This window comes from Haliotis rubra, unplaced genomic scaffold (assembly GCF_003918875.1).
Source record: "Haliotis rubra isolate DU_JTF1 unplaced genomic scaffold, ASM391887v1 Scf529, whole genome shotgun sequence".
Lineage (NCBI taxonomy): Eukaryota > Metazoa > Mollusca > Gastropoda > Lepetellida > Haliotidae > Haliotis > Haliotis rubra.
The window spans coordinates 259345-276167 of record NW_025767223.1 but is presented as its reverse complement, the minus strand read 5'-3'; the positions used below and the strand labels follow the sequence as shown (position 1 = coordinate 276167).

Here is a 16823-nt window from a genome sequence, read left to right as displayed (position 1 = left end):
TTCTGAAGTAATATACACGATCTCTAAACGTTTTGAACCTCCATTGACCCACCCATACTATTTATATACTTTAACTTCTTTAAACAGCAAAGGATGTTGAATTTCAGATAATTTAAAGAGTTAAAGAATTTACTGTACACATCTGTATTACTCAAGAAAAATGTAATTGAAGTCACAATCATGTGACATGATCTTGAAGTGCACATTCTTATCAAAACGATGATTTATGCTCCTTTGTCTTTGAATAGAAGTATTATGAACATTACTTATTTCATGAATGACGTTTGGTACACATTCACATAAAGAAATGATTTAACAAAACATTCACGATGGGCAAAAGTCACTCTGTATCAGGTAAAGTATACTTTCTTTAGACTGAATAGAATAATGGAACAAATACACGAAACATCAGAAACATAAACTTATAATAAGACAGAAGCCTACGTTTATCAATGAAAATATCAGCTCGTAAAACATTATTGCTATGTCAAACGCCATTTTTTTTTAAAGTCTAATCCAACTGTTGATAAATACCAAATGTATGTATATCAAATTAATTTCTAATAGTAATACAAATTTACACACTTAAAATGTCCATATAAACCACGAAGGGGACGTAAACTCCCACTATTTTAATCAATGTGTAAGATGCCATAATATCCTCTTACCTATTTCTTTTATGTTTTCATTTTTTCGTAATCAGAAAATTATTATATAAAGATTAATTAAATAATATGTGTGGTGGCCTATTTCCCGATAACCGTGGCTTTTACCCGATAACATGGCACAACATTGGGAAATGCCTCCGTTTTCGAACCTCCATATGAATAACACTCTAGAAGATTCATTTGATGGCGGGTATTGTTCCAAAGCTCTAATCATCAATAATATCACAGTAACCTTGCAAGGAGTATTTTTGCACGTGTAAGAAGCGATTTTGTTGGATAAAGATTGGTTTTTAATGACGCTTTTTCGCCACAGTATGCCATAAGGTTCGTGATTGGAAGAAAATCATGATCGTAAGCCAATAACATTACAGCAATATCGTCCTCATAAACGAAAACTCTTAGACGAAACTTTGGGTACAATAATGCTATTCTGAACGTGTTAAGCAACAAATCGCCACATATACGTAAATTATGGAACTTACTTGACGTATCGTGCTAGGTTGGCGACCTGTGACAAATATTCATTATGAAAATGTTTTCTCATTAAACATCGTGCCCGAGCATGAAGATCGAGGTGACAAAAGTCGAGATGTCACTTGACTTACATGTAACATGATCGCAATAAAAGATGAAAATAGTATCTTAGATGTACGTTTGACAACTTCTATGAAAACTGTTGATTTTATTCATTCTTTGACTTATTTACTCTTTGACAATATTTAAGTGAACCCGTTGCCAATCATTTGGAAAGACTTCAGCCCAATCCCCACCCACCACCACCACCCACATTACCTGAATATGCATATATATATTTTCCTCGCCATTAAAGTTAAGAGGGTATATGGGCGGAAGTCTTATGTGCGGTGTTGAATGGGTTAAATCTTTGGCGATATACTGGTACGTTGTAAACGTATCGCGATACTTAATTGTTACAATTGCGTATCGCGATATACCGGTTTACCGGTAATACCGTGCAGCCCTAGTGCTTACGAGTTTTCCAAGTAAGTGTGAAAAAACTACAAAGGTGATGTTGGTGGCAATGGCATTTATTTAGAGGAGATAATTTTGGCATTGTGTACAGTACAGGTTGACATGCAACAGTACAAAATATATTATGTGTTCGTGAACACCTGGTACCATTACTATTTGATGGTGATTCATAAACACATGCTAAACCCACATGGCGTCAATCACTGGATAGTGTGGTCCATACAAGCCGCGTCATACAGCTGTGTAACTCGTATCAACGCAACTCGGTAGCGAAGAAAATAACCAAACGAATAAAAAATAAACAGAAGAAACTGTTAACAAAGACATTCACTGAAGCCGAAATATTTGTAGCATAATTCAATTTATATTCAGAACACTTAATAAGAGTAAAAGTTGTGAAATAATCTGGATTAATGAATATTGTAAATTTTACAATAAATTGTATATTTATATACTTGTCCTATCTCACGGTATGCACCATCTCCTTCTTCTACGACCATGTGTGGAAACGTGCTGTCAGCTAAGTTGAGTCAAATCTTTATTGGCCTCTGACCCGCCCTGACCTCTGCCTTCACTCCGATATCAGCACCTGTCAATCATCTACTGAAGCGTGCGGCTCGCTCAGATGATCACGTGACCACCTCTGCCTGTCATTCTCGTCTTGGAGCTTCCAATAATCTGTGATGTTGGGCAGGTCGGGTGGGTCCTATCTCGTGAGATAGGATAAGTATATAAATATACAATTTATTGTAAAATTTACAAATTTTTAAACCTATCTAACGGTATGCATAATCCCACGGTTGGTAGGCGCGTCGCAGATTACCCCGTACTACTACCACCGAGAAAACGCATACTTAACCCAAGGAGGCCAGTAGAAAGCACCAACTCCCGATATGCAAACTCCCAACTTGGGGTGGGTTGCTTCATTAACCCCTTGGCTTACACAGCACAAAAACTCTAGGGAGTGGGTGCTCCCGAATTAATGTGGTTTTTAGCCGCAACTTTTGACAAGCAAAAGGCCGCAGATTGGCAAGTAGGCCCCGCCGCCCAACGATTTGTCAGGTGAGTCCACACATTACAGTCGAGGACCTTAACCTGGTCAGTCCCTGCTTCGAAAGTACCCCCCACAGACACAAATTGGAAGGCAGTGAAAGAGGGAATAGCCCGGTTGCTCAACTAGTTTAACGTTCAGTACCAATCTCCCTAACGTACCAAAGGTGAGAAAGGACTTAGGAGCAGAACGCTTCGAAAACCATGCGGGTAATCGGAAATCAACACTTCACTGACGTAATTGCTTCAAGAGTAGAGGTCAGTAAGCGGAACGTCGACCATCTCTGCATGTTGCACAAGACTTGCCTCATAGTCTTCTAGTCATAAGTATGACAGTGCAAACACGCCCTAGTTCTCTAGGTGAGAAGGGTCTAAGCCCCAAGTAAAAAAGTACGAAGATATGGATAACATCTATATCTTTTATTATGAACAGAGCAAAGCCGATCGAAGAAGGATCGCTTTATCTGTGAGCGCGGGCCAAAGACAATTGCTGTGCCAGTACCAAGGGACCGAATTCATGTAGGCCTTCCACGTATGTCACCGAGAGGTCCCATAGGTAGTCCGAAGCGAACACCGTGTCGGATCTCCAAAAACAGCCCTCCATGATGGACTGCAGGGAACAGTTCCTGTGAAGGGCCATAGTAGACGCAAGAGCTCGAGTCTCATGAGGCTTCGCTGTTGATGGAGGAGGCAGGTCCGCAAAGGCATAGGCACGTAGGATCGTAGTTCTGATCCAAAACGCCAAGGTAGAACGGGAGACTTCCGAGGTGGAGGCAGTTGATATTGGAATAAACAATCTCTTACACAGTCTGTGGCGATCCTTTGATGCAGCTAGATAAATCCTTAACGCTCGCACCGGGCATAAGGAAAGATCTTCAGTGTCTTCTGGGCTGAAGATAGTAGACAACGGTGGGATCGTAAACGTGCAATCCGGCTGTACTGGTAACTGATTCTTGGCAAGAAAATCCCACCGCAAATCAAGCAAAACTTTCGCATGTCTAGACCTTTCAAAACGTACCCGAGAAACATCAAGCGCATGCAACTCAGAGATACGGGCAGCTGTAGCCAAGGCCAAGAGAAAGAAGGTCTTAAAGGAGACATGTTCGAAATCTTTCTCCTACAGAATTTTTAAACAGCTGATGTGAGATGAGCAAGTACGACGGAGAGATCCCAAGCTGGAGGCCGGAACTTCTGGGATTGTTCAGCCCATTTGAAAGACCTTAGGAGAGACTGAAGTTCAGGGACAGTGGAAATCTTCACACACGTGGCCGTTGCAATAACTGTGTTAAGAGCAACCTTTAAGATTCCTGGAGGTTCGGAGATGCTGAAGATATTCTGCCACCATGCGGGGATGTCGTAGTGGGGGATGAGATGCCCTTCTTCCTGCAGTATGCTTCAAAACTTTTCCACTTGTCATCGTAGAGTGACCTTGTAGAAGTACAATGCGCTGTTGTAATGCTAGTAGCAACCCGCTTCGAATAACCCATTGGAGCGTCAACAGGGACCAATGTTGTTGATCAGAGTGTGGATGAACCAACAGATCAGGTCGATCGGGAAGCGGCACGGGATCTGGTTCGGCTAGGTCTTGAAGATTTATCAACCAACTTCTGGCTTGCCAGTAGGGCACAACCAAGAGCAGAGTCATCCTCTGGGTTGCACGCAGTTTTACTAGAATGAGAGGAAGAAGGGCCACTGGCGGAAACGCGTAAGCGTTCAGATCTTCCCATGGGATGGCTAGAGCATCGAGGTCCCAGGCCAGAGGATCCGGTATTGGTGACACAAACTGAGGCAGCTGATGGTTGAACCTCGTGGCGAAGAGATCTACTGTCGGAGACGTCATCTGAAGGCAGAAGGTCTGAAACACCTGAGGATGTAATTTCCATTCCGTCTGAGAGGGACCACTCGGTCGGGACAGAGCATCTGCGATGACATTCTTCACCCCGGAATGTGGCTGGCTCGTACCATGATGTTGAGAGAATCCACCAGAATTCTGTTGATATGCCAAACCACTGCTGCGTTGTCCGATCTGATCATGAGGGACGATGCTCGTAGGGCATTCTGCCAGTGACTGATTGCCAGAATCACTGCCCTGAACTCCAGAATGTTGATGTGACACGTGCGATCTACGATAGACCACAGCTCTGCCACTTGTTTGTTGAGAAGATGAGCTCCCCACTTGTGTTGAGACGCGTCCACATACAGGTGGTGAGATGGAACAAATGGCTCTAAACAGACTCCGTCACAAACATTCAATTCTTCCATCCACCATTGAAGATGAGGATGGAGCTCCAGAGGTAGAGGGATCAGAGGAACAGGATCTCCCACTCTGATATAAAGTGCCAGAAACAGCTGTACGGGATGGAGGGTCAATGCCTGAGCCGATGTCAAGAGGCCCAGGAGCTCCTGCCACTGACGAAGCGTCCTGGGTTGCGCTAGTGCTGGGGAAACCAACCGCTGTATCTTGCAGAAGCGATCACTCGGGACAAACAGTTTGTTGACCTCTGTGTCGAACACTGCTCCGATGAATTGAAGTCGGCGCATCGGGACTAGTTCTGATTTCTGCAGATTGATTAACCAGCCTAATTGGGGAAGAAACTGTATTGCAAACTGCATGTGACGAAGCAGAAGGGCATGATCGTTCTGTGGCTGAATGCAGTCGTCGATATAAGCTTCGAAGACTATCCTCTTGCGATGGAGGAAACTGGTGACAGACTTCGTTATCTGTGTAAACAGCCACGGGGCAGAAGAAATTCCAAACGGGAGAACACGCCACTGAAATAGGATGCCCTTGAAGATGAACCGAATGAACTTGCGATGAGCCGGGAAGATCGGGATGTGGATGTAGGCATCCTGCAGATCCAAACTGACCATGAAGTCTCCTGGCTTGAAAATAGTCTTGAGGAGTGCCACAGATACCATGCGAAAATGGGGCGGAGGCTGCAGAAACTTCTCGTTGAATGCATTCATGTTGAAGATTAACCTCAGTTTGTCCGAATCCTTCTTGGGCACCAGAAAGATTGGGAGAATAGAACCCCGGGTCGGTCGGTGCCGGACCCAGGGATTCTATCGCAAGTTTCTTGAGTAAATTGTCTATCGTGGACTGAAGAACAGCCAGCTGTTGCTCGGGATAAGTTGCGAGCCGGGAACAAAGTGAGCGGAGGATTCCCGATGACTGGTAACTGGAATCCCTGGCTAACATGGACAGGACGTAGGGGTCTCCCACGATTGTCCAGTTGGGAGCATAAGTCCCAAGCCGGCCTCCTACTGGGGACTTCCGAATGGGCACGACTGGAGGTGGAAGCTCCAAGTCGCCTTCTAATGTCATTGAGTCATTGCTTCTCAAGTCTCTGCGAGGTGGACTGGTCGGCAGTGGAAGTTGATTGTGGAGCAGTGGAAGTCCTTCATTGACGACCTGATCGCCCTCTGCCGTAGGCACCCGTCCTACGAAAGGAAGCGGTAGAACCCGAGTGAAGGTACTTAGTGAGCTGGCCATCGCTGTCGCATTGATTGCTCCACCTGTAGTCGCTGGAAGCTCAACAATTCAACGGAGACTTGTAAATGAGCATTTTAACCCACTCTATTGGCTACTTCCCTAATGGCCCCACTAGATAGTGACTTGCCAGACCATGGTTGACGAAACAGATCCGTCCGGAATCTGTCTTCCCAAGAGGATGACTGTAAAGGTCATCTGCGACGCATAGCCGTGACATACGAGAAAAAATGAGCCAACTGATCCAGGATGGTTTGAAATTGTTCTTGCAATAGAACCATTGAATGTATGCTTGCTGATGAGACGTAGCGTGTGTGACAGACATAGCCACCGCTTCAGTAGTTGTCAACACCAAGTTTAGTGGAGCCATAATCATCCTTATGGGACCATCTAAATGCAGCAGTTCACGATCTTCGACCAGGAAGGGCAAATAAGCTCTTTTTTTAGTCCCCAGCAACGTGATATCATCATCGACTGGAGGAGAGACCATCATCGATGACAGTCCATGTAGATGAGCTGATGCTAAATTGAAGCGAGGAGCAGCAAAATCGTCTTTAATCTTCCTCAAGTTACCAAAAGCCTCGTCCAGGGACGCTGCTATATAATTGTGTGACACACGGTCAGGGAGGGAACGTGAAGGAACCAAAGTCTCCTGGCTTCATATCAAAACTGGATAATAAGTCCTCCGTCTAAGTACTACGCTGTAACCTGAGGTTATCAGCGATCCAGATAAGCAGCTGAGGTGAGTCAACAGCATTCACGCTAACCTCCGAGGTGGACGTACTACCTGAAGAAATAGACAGCGTCGTTGAACGTAGAATCTCTTGTAAAGGTACAGGTGGAGTAGTCGTAGGCCCTGATGACTGAGTAACAGGGGATGATACTGGCTCCTGATGCCGTATGGCTGATGCTACCGCCAACTCAAAGGCATCAAAGTCCATAGGCTGAGACATCGCCCCATCAGACACCGGATTCCAGGAAACCGGCAAAACAGATCTCGTTGTAGACACTGCTGCAGAAGGGACTGATGAAGTCGTAGTAGACCCAGAGGAATGTTGAGGTACCTCACGTAGAGAGGATGAACATGCAGACGATTGAGACACGCCCCCATGAGATGAAGACAAAGGATCCCGCACAATGAATTCCAAAGCTGAACTGAGTGGAGCCAGCGCCAAACTCGACATCTGGGTAGTAAACGCAGAACTCTGAGGAAGCGTTGAACCATGAGTCACTCCAGTAGCTAGTGAACCATAAGTAAGCACTGAACCGGAAACACCATGAGTAAGCGTCGCACCAGGAATCCCGGGGAGTAACTGTTGAGCTGATAACATTGTGAGTTAGCGTCGAACCAGGCAGACTGTGAATGAGCGCTGGATTAAAAGCAGCATGATGAAGCGCCGAACTAGGAGGGAGCGCCAAAACCGTGAGGGAGCGCTGAACCCGGAGGAAGCGTCGAACCGGGAACACTTGGAGGAAACGCCGAACCGGGAACACCAGGAGCAAGCGCCGAACCGAGAGAAAGCGCCGAACCGGTAGTAAGCGCCGAACCCAACCAAAGTGCCGCAGTGGAAGAGAGCGGCGCTCTGAGTAACCACCTGGGATCCGTGACAAGTGGATCTGATGAGAGCGTCACTTCCGAAGTAAGTGCAGCTCTTGTCGAAAGCGCTGCACTGCCAGTAATCATCTTGTGATGTAATAGTAGAAATCACACTAAGCGCCGCATGAGTAGTCCCCGCCTCCGAAACGTTAGGACGCTGAGGCACATTCACAACCAGAGGCGGCCGGGGTTGAGTATCAGACGTAGATAAGACAACAACACGTGGTGGTGAAGAATCTTCCAGTGTAATGGGGCTTGACGAATGCGGACGGAATAGTTGACGCAGATTCTCACTGAGGTAGGAGTCCGATGCCTCGTCCAGGAAATCTTCTTTTGGAGACTTGGATTTCGAACTGCAGATTTTACACGGCGGTCCAATTTCGAACGCTTTCAGTCCGATGGACCCTCCGATGGATTCCTACGGTCCCTATCTGACTTGAGCCTGTAAGCTACCCGACGATATTCGGAGAATGCATCGTCGTCAAGGTTAACACATGAGGCGCAACGTCTGGACCATTCACATCGTCCTAAGCAATCCACGCAAGATTTATGAGGGTCCGCCGCCGAGAAGTTACTATTGCATCTGTCGCAATGTTTGCGTTTTTTAAAACCATAACGATTCGATTTCCCCATTCTAATCGTAAAAACACAATGAAAACTCTCTTAACCACAACACACGTCCACACAATGTGGCGACAAGAAAGATAATGACAGGCAGAGGTGGTCACGTGATCATCTGAGCAAGCCGCACGCTTCAGTAGATGATTGACAGGTGCTGATATCGGAGTGGGGGCAGAGGTCAGGGCGGGGCAGAGGTCAGTAAAGATTCGACTCAACTTAGCTGACAGCACGTTTCCACACATGGTCGTAGAAGAAGGAGATGGTGCATACCGTGAGATAAGAAAAGTTTAAAAATTACTATGTTTCAAAAGTTGACGATAGCAAACAATATATTAGTATGAAACGCACAGTCAAGCAGTAAGATTTAACAAAGTAAAACATATCTGGAAATATATAATTCATAAAAAACATGTTAGATACATATCCACACTATCTGAGGCAGATACAATTTTAGTGCGCAATTAAAGCCCACTTACAAATGTACAGGGGTTGAATGCAATGAAACCGGTTGAAGGTCTCACATGGCTGACTTCAGTGTAACTCCATACGTAGAGGGGCCCTCTCTAGATCCATTTTGCATGTTTTAATAATCTAAATCTCCGTGTGGTATAAATTGTGTTTGCAAGCATAAAATTAATACGTCGTGGTATGTGCAAATTATTGCTCAACGGACTAGAACACAGTCTAGTCATTCATTATCTAAAAGTCAGATCTGTAACAGTTTCAATTGTATTCTATGTTAATCGATAAGACCGTTACTTAACTCCTGACCTAATGGCGTTACATCCTTTTATACAATACTACATGGCCAGAAAAATGATATACAAATAAACAAGCTAATGGCTTACTAAAACATGATATGCGTTTCTGATGATGCGATTCGGCTGCATGTCTTAATATTCATATAGTTAAACGTCTTTGTGGAACTGTCAATCGCATTTGCCTGTGAACAGGAGTTAGATATTTGCCATGCTGATAAGGGTCATCAACAGCGACATCATTCATTAAGTGTGAATATGACACGGAATATGCAAAATGACTTTCTGGGATTGACTGATACCCAAGCTCCGTGTTTTCTGTTGCGTTGAAGTGGTCAGCCAAGGCGTGAACGGCAATATTTGCATCTTCGTTTTTGTCACTGTGTCGTGGCACATAAACTGCCGAAGTGCCGTTGTCGCGAACTTCACTGTATATATGTAGAGTTTCGTAAAGGGGAGAGGGAGTTTCTCTATCAGCCACCAAGGTTGCATTCCAGGCTCTGTTGTGTTGAAAAAACCCAAAACAATGAATGTGTGTAATACCATGACAGTACATGAGCTTAAGTTTGCGTCAGTGTAAGTTTCTATGGGTGATGTTTTCTTACTAATCGCACTGGACGAGGTCCCTTCATCAGACGTGATATTATATGTTCCCCTGATCAGCCCAGTTTCACAATGTAATCTCAGCGCTAAGGTGATCTCAACTCCCATCTTTTATATCCGTCATGTATCACATCAATCAAACGTCGCATCGTAAGATTGGTTCCAATGTTCTAAATTGATTTTGGAACAAAACAGTCTAAACGTGCGGTAGAAATCATCCACTGCCTTTTGCTTAGGTTGTTAAAAGGATATGCAGCAAAACAAGTAAAAATTTTACATACATAAAACAATCTAAATACAGAAACTGACCTATTTATGTTCATTCTGCTTCGGCAGTAGAACAGAGCTGCCAGCAAGATACAAGCTGCAAACATCAACGCAGCAGCTAGGGTTCCACCCAGGAACACATTAGTAGATCCTGTAGACGAACGTAATACAGAATTAATGTGCCCCTTTGACTTGCATCTGTATGTTTAATGTAGAATATTACCTCTGTCAGTGATAAATGAGAAATCATCCCGTAACCCTTATTATTATCATAAATAAGAATTGAGACACGATTTAACAAAAAAGAAAGGAGGATCAGTTTACTTGGGTGGGGGATGATGGACCATCGTGTGGAAGGTCAGTCCTATATGTACTTAGGCTTGCAGATGAGAGACAAAAATGGCCAACTTCGGGCAGAATATAAACGTAGACACCAAAAAAGGAAATGTCAAATTCAGAGTTGAACAGTCATATCAAAATCAAACACAAATGCAAATACTTCATGCTGTGTCCTCTCATATTCTTTTTGACAAGTGTTGATATGCGCTCACTTCTCTGGACTCACAGAATCATTTCAGTGATAAGTGAATCCACATACTTTAGCAGTGTTCACAGAAATTCACATTCCTCGTGCTATCTGAGTACGTACACTATCCATTGGAATGACACTGAATCTCATTAACGTTGAAGCACATTTCCGATTATACTGCAACTAAATAAACTTTGTACATGTAGGACATTGAAAAAAAACCCAACTGTATATCAATCGTTTGAAACCAGCTTACCTGTTTCACATACGTTCTTTTTCATACAGTCCGCTAAGGAACAGTCATTGGTACAGTCATGTTCACATCTGACGCCACCGAAACTGGCCTCGCATCCTTTGGTACACGCACCGGTCCACTGATGGCACATGCCATCCAGGCATCTTGGACACGAGTGGTCGCAGAACTCTCCGTATGACCAATTTGTACACCCACTGATGCATGATCCATTCGTGGAGTTGCACAGCTGATTGACACAGTTGGCAGGACATGGTCCACAGTCTGTTCCATAAGATCCAGGTGAACAACCCTCAACACAGGCTCCAGTAGCATTACATTTACCATACAGGCATCTGGGATTGCATTGGAGGGAACAGTTGAATCCATATCTTCCATTGACACATCTGTGAGTACAGGCACCCGTCACTTTGTTACACTCACCTAGACAATTGTTGGTCTTTTTTGGAGCTGAACAGTTGCTTGCAACGGTAATCGGATTAGGTTAACAATGAACACTGCACTCCTCGTCACAAAACTTGCCATAAAATCGTGGTAGACAACCATGCTGACATCCAGTGTCACATCCACTGGACTCCAAACAATGGTCGCAGGTGTGTTCACAGGTCGGTCCAGCATAAGGCGGATAACACTTCTCACAATGTCCTGTAATCCTGTTGCAGGATTTACATCTACTTGAACAGTTCTTGCAATCAGAACCATAATAGGAACCAACGCACCCAGAAACAGTTGAATCTGTCTGACAATATCCGCCATCACACACGTGTGGACACTTTGTACATCCGACCCCTGGGCTATCACACTGGCTATCACAGTTTCAACCGTGATACCTTGGTATGCAGTCTTCCGTGCATACCTGAAGACCTCGCTCGTTCAGTTTACAAAGGCTCTTCTTGCAGTCTCTGCTGCAGAGCGAACTGCACATGAGATCAAAATATCCATCCTCGCAACCAGTGAGACAATGTCCTATCACCTCATGGCAGTCTCAGCAGTGTTGCTTCACTCTACATGTTGCAGCTGTAATGTGAGCAGATTTACTTATATATTACTTATTTATGTTCATATCATGTAATGCACGTATCTATTGCAAGCACTATCTTAAGATATGCATGGAGTTTAACACATGCAACAAACATGACAGTATCTTTATTAAGGATTCGTGGGGTATTATAGTGTTTGGGTCTCTTCGTGCAAAGAATCCCTCATAATTAGTAGAATCATTTTTAACGCCATGAAATTCCGCCATTTAACCGGAAAGTAGTCGACATCCAAAGTAATAATAGGTAATTGGACTAGATATTCATCTGATCACTGGTGCTTGGTCAAACTTGGTGATGTCTTTTGATCAGAAGCTTCAGGTCAACATATTTAACAGGGCCCATTACTTAGTTATAAGCAGACATATCTATGTGTTACATGATTCGTATTTTCTATTCGAAAACATGTTTAATACGCGATATATTTTTAAATACCTTAGAGAGTAGTTCATTATGATAGATACTTACCTTTCAAGGTGATTGGGAAGGTAGTAATGACAATTAGAAGCAACAGATCCATCTTTGCCTGAAAAGAGACAGTGACACGTAAATATAACTTGAATATGCGACTATGGAGCATATAAACTGAGCCTATAAATTTAATTTACAGCATGCAATATCATGTAATATTGGTTCTTTGTCGTTCAAATATATACTCACGGGTAAGATATTTCCCTCCCTGTTTCCCAAGTACGCCCTCCACAAGCAACGGGAGATCGGCGTATGGTCCAGTAATGAAGTGATTCACATGCTCGGGTTTACAGTTCAGGTTTTGGTACAACTTCCTTCCTTACGCGAGAAAGGTTCAAATGCATTTGGCTATAATACAAGCAAACAGGAAATACAGATATCACTGGCAACGGTCTGTTGCCCAACTCATCTACTACCAAAAGCCCCAAATACCATTAAGTCATCAATTGGGATGTTTTTGGGATGGGGCAATTTCTAGATTAATCTCAGTTGCATGATAAGCCGAATATTACCAATTGACAGACATATGGTCCAGACACACTAATCTACCTTTCTTGAAAATGTTTACAAAATCATGACTGACTTCTAATTTCTGGCTGGACCGAGTGCCAATTTACGGACGTGCTGTGGCGTTAGGTTCAAAAGACATAATGTTTCTTGAACAATATATTTACCGACAATACCAATATTTGTTCCAATACTTCGTGTTACTACTTATATGTCATGATTTCTGTGTGTTTTGATGCGCGTCTATTTTCTTCTCCGCAGTCTAAAGAAGAGAGGCTACATGAAAAACTGAGAAATGATGATACCATGTACTTAGAAGTTCCACTTCTTGCGGTTATCCTTTGTGAGTAATTGTTTTAGTAGCTGTCATTGTAGTTATACATTTGAATGAAATCGACACCACGCTTTCAGTATCTAAAATAAATCTCAAAAGTTCTGTGATTTATGTACACGTAGCGTCCCCTCGCTGTACGAGGCAGAATTTGCTGTGAAAAGAAATGTTCCCTGTAATCATGCAAGTTTCGGTTCCCGTGAGTTTGAATCAGCAATCTATGCTAATTATTGCCCGCAATACTTTGGGGTCTGCTGGTTACACTAAACTGGTAAATGTCTTCTTTTACACTACGGATATAAAACTGTCCCCCAATTGAAACTATCTTGACATTATATTGTAGGTGTGGCCAATGCTGTCCAGTGTCAGTGGGGAAAGTTTGGCGACAGCTGTGAACGAAACTGTTCCTGCCATTGCGCCCTCGTGAACAATAATACGGCAAAACACTGCAGGAAATCAGATGGAGAGTGCTCAGTGGGGTGTATTCCTGGATGGTATGGAATAACTTGTTCCGTCAACTGTAGTGAAAACTGCCTCAACAAGATATGTAATCAATTCAACGGACGCTGCACCCAAGGCTGCATCGAAAACTACAAAGGGCCTCTATGTAACATTCGCAAAGGTATTTGTTACCCATATGGTGAAACATTACCAGTGTCATATTTATCATATGTGCACATGTGCACATGTAACTCAGTATGTCAAAAAGGTCAATACTTAAGCTCGTAGGTACAGTTAACATCGTCACCAATGACTGCATCAAATGACATCCTCTAGTGTTGGAATGTTCTATTTTTTACCTCAGATAAACGTATATAAACAACTACATCAGTTTTAGATGTAAATCAAGTTTCATGGAAGATCCCCTAGAATGTTCATGTGGAGGCAAAGTTTCTGACGTATTACTTTTCGTTAATTCTATAAAGCCATGCAACGAATGGACATCCTAGGTATAATAGTAGTTACACTAAGTAATGATGTCAGCGAATGGACATCCTAGGTATAATAGTAGTTACACTGAGGTAATGATGTCAGCGAATGGACATCCTAGGTATAAAAGTAGTCACACTGAGTAATGATGTCAGCGAATGGACATCCTAGGTATAATAGTCGTCACACAGAGTAATGGTGTCAGCAAATGGACATCCTAGGTATAATATTAGTTACACTAAGTAATGATGTCAGCGAATGAACATCCTAGGTATAATAGTAGTTACACTGAGGTAATGATGTCAGCGAATGGACATCCTAGGTATAATAGTAGTCACACTGAGTAATGATGTCAGCGAATGGACATCCTAGGTATAATATTCGTCACACTGAGTAATGATGTCAGCGAATGGACATCCTAGGTATAATAGTCGTCACACAGAGTAATGGTGTCAGTGAATGGACATCCTCGGTATAATAGTAGTTACATTGAGTAATGATGTCAGCGCATGGACATCATAGGTATAATAGTCGTCACACTGAGTAATGATATCAGCGAATGGACATCATAGGTATAATAGTCGGCATACTGAGTAATGATATCAGCGAATGGACATCATAGGTATAATAGTCGTCACACTGAGTAATGATATCAGTGAATGGACATCATAGGTATAATAGTCGTCACACAGAGTAATGATGTCAGCGAATGGACATCCTAGGTATAATAGTAGTCACACTGAGTAATGATGTCAGCGAAAGGACATCCTAGGTATAATAGTCGTCACACAGAGTAATGATGTCAGCGAATGAACATCCTAGGTATAATAGTCGTCACACTGAGTAATGATGTCAGCGAATGGACACCCTAGGTATAATAGTCGTCACACTGAGTAATGATGTCAGCGAATGGACACCCTAGGTATAATAGTCGTCACATATAGTAATGATGTCAGCGAATGGACACCCTAGGTATAATAGTCGTCACATATAGTAATGATGTCAGCGAATGGACATTCTAGGTATAATAGCAGTTACACAGAGTAATGATGTCAGCGAATGGACATTCTAGGTATAATAGTAGTTACACAGAGTAATGATGTCAGCGAATGGACATCCTAGGTATAATAGTAGTCACACTGAGTAATGATGTCAGCGAATCGACATCCTAGGTATAATAGTCGTCATACTGAGTAATGATGTCAGCGAATGGACATTCTAGGTATAATAGTCGTCACACTGAGTAATGATGTCAAATGCCAATGTCGTCCTCGAGGTGAAATTCATACAGTCTATGTCAGGAGAATCGTGTTCCTTCCTCAGGAAAATCTATTTGGCACATTGTACTGTTATTTCAAGGTCAAGGTCATACACGAGAATCGGAGATGATCCCATGGAGAGATGATGTTTTGAAGGTCACTGAAAGTTCGGTCAATCCCAGGGCGAGGCTTAGGTTGGATACAGTAGCTTTTTGTGTGTAAAGTTATTGAATAAATATGTACGCGAGAATTGGTGATGGAAGTGTCAGGTGACTGAGACTTTAGACGATATACAAATATGCTTTCCTTTGCATTGGCTATTTGGAAAGTTTTTGAAAATGTTGTCAGTGATATTGAAGGTCCCATTAACTCTCACAATACAATCACAAATGCATTTCGTACATAGTAGGTCCAAACGTATATATTGTTATATTGTCCAGTGTCAGAAAAGATTGGGAAACTGTTTGAATGATGGGTTCAATGGAATGGTAACTCTTTACCTGGTTGTTCTGCGTCTGTATGAACTGAACAAACCCCATGTATGAGGCGTGTATAGCAGTCAGCAACCATGTTGTCAAACAGATATAATACGCCATGTTCTTGGCTGACATCGAAGGTCGGGTAACTAAACATTGTTATCAGGGAAGCTGGAGGCATGGGACTTTCAGTTGTGAATATATTTTGCATTGGCCAATTACTGTCCGAAACAAGAAGTGATAATGTTAAACATAGGAAATGGGCTGCTTTGTTTTGATTTGAATCAAATGTGCATTATTTGGTTTGGTTGTTGTTTAACGAAGCATTCCACAATATTCCAGCTATATGAAGGCAGTTTGTAAATAATCGAGTTTGGGCCAGACCATCCAGTAATCAACACTATAAGCATCGATCTACGCATTTGGGAGCCGATGACATGTCTCAACCTAGTCAGCGAGCCTGACCATCCGATCCCCTTGTCGCCTCTTACGACAAGCATGGGTTACTGATGACCAATTCTAACCCGGATCTTCACGGGTATAAATGTGTATTGTACTTGCACCATTGAGGATGTTGTTGAGCCAGGCGCATCAGATTGATTTTATGCTGCCAGAGACATGGGACTTTGAAGACGCATTACTTTACAACTACTTTGAAGTCATTAAGAATGAAATTAACATTTTAATGTTTCAACCGGAAGTTATTGTCGACTGGAAGTGAAACTTACTTCTTTAATGTATATACAATCCAGGTTCATAAGGACACAGTGTCGGGGTATTCAAAACTTTGCTTCTGTTTGTTGAAAGTGATGTGCTCGTATGATGGTTCTCTCCTTGGCGCATTTCAATGTTACCAGTTATGGCTGTCATCTGATCATCTCTCCAGCAGCTTGTTTCAGCTCAATGTATATGATCTCGTGATCAGACTCGGTGACGTGTTTCATTCGGGTAATCAAAACGTAAATTACATTCAGTTTATTGCTAAA

At 42.9% G+C, this 16823-nt stretch overlaps 3 protein-coding genes across 3 annotated transcripts in view; 2 read left to right on the top strand and 1 right to left on the bottom strand.

The window, feature by feature from the left end:
- LOC124252905 (cell death abnormality protein 1-like) overlaps nucleotides 1-16823 on the top strand; it is a 242250-nt gene that overhangs the window by 106040 nt on the left and 119387 nt on the right. The gene's annotated exons all lie outside the window — the stretch shown is intronic.
- On the bottom strand, nucleotides 3169-6201 carry LOC124252889. The gene is made up of 4 exons (XM_046686566.1): nucleotides 5689-6201; nucleotides 4671-5591; nucleotides 4314-4548; nucleotides 3169-3383 (listed from the first exon to the last, which is right to left on the bottom strand). The coding sequence occupies exons 1-4, from the start codon at nucleotides 6199-6201 to the stop codon at nucleotides 3169-3171; spliced, it is 1884 nt and encodes a 627-aa protein (XP_046542522.1).
- The window catches only part of LOC124252902 (cell death abnormality protein 1-like), a 239219-nt gene continuing 228311 nt past the window's right edge, over nucleotides 5916-16823 (top strand). The window contains exons 1-3 of the mRNA XM_046686582.1: nucleotides 5916-5922; nucleotides 13103-13184; nucleotides 13516-13718. Coding sequence (XP_046542538.1) covers nucleotides 13148-13184; nucleotides 13516-13718 — 240 coding nt within the window. The 5' untranslated portion in view covers nucleotides 5916-5922; nucleotides 13103-13147. The remainder of the gene's footprint in view (nucleotides 5923-13102; nucleotides 13185-13515; nucleotides 13719-16823) is intronic.

Bases quoted from the DNA above. Each gene is read 5' to 3' on its own strand.
- LOC124252889 (XM_046686566.1), bottom strand. From the start codon at position 6,201: ATGGCCAGCTCACTAAGTACCTTCACTCGGGTTCTACCGCTTCCTTTC. The intron at 4,549-4,670 runs GTACGAGCCAGC...TTCTGCCTTCAG, and splicing joins TGGATTCTCTCAACATCATG to ATGACGTCTCCGACAGTAGA. The intron at 3,384-4,313 runs GTTGGTTGATAA...CTCCATCAACAG, and splicing joins GCCCTACTGGCAAGCCAGAA to CGAAGCCTCATGAGACTCGA.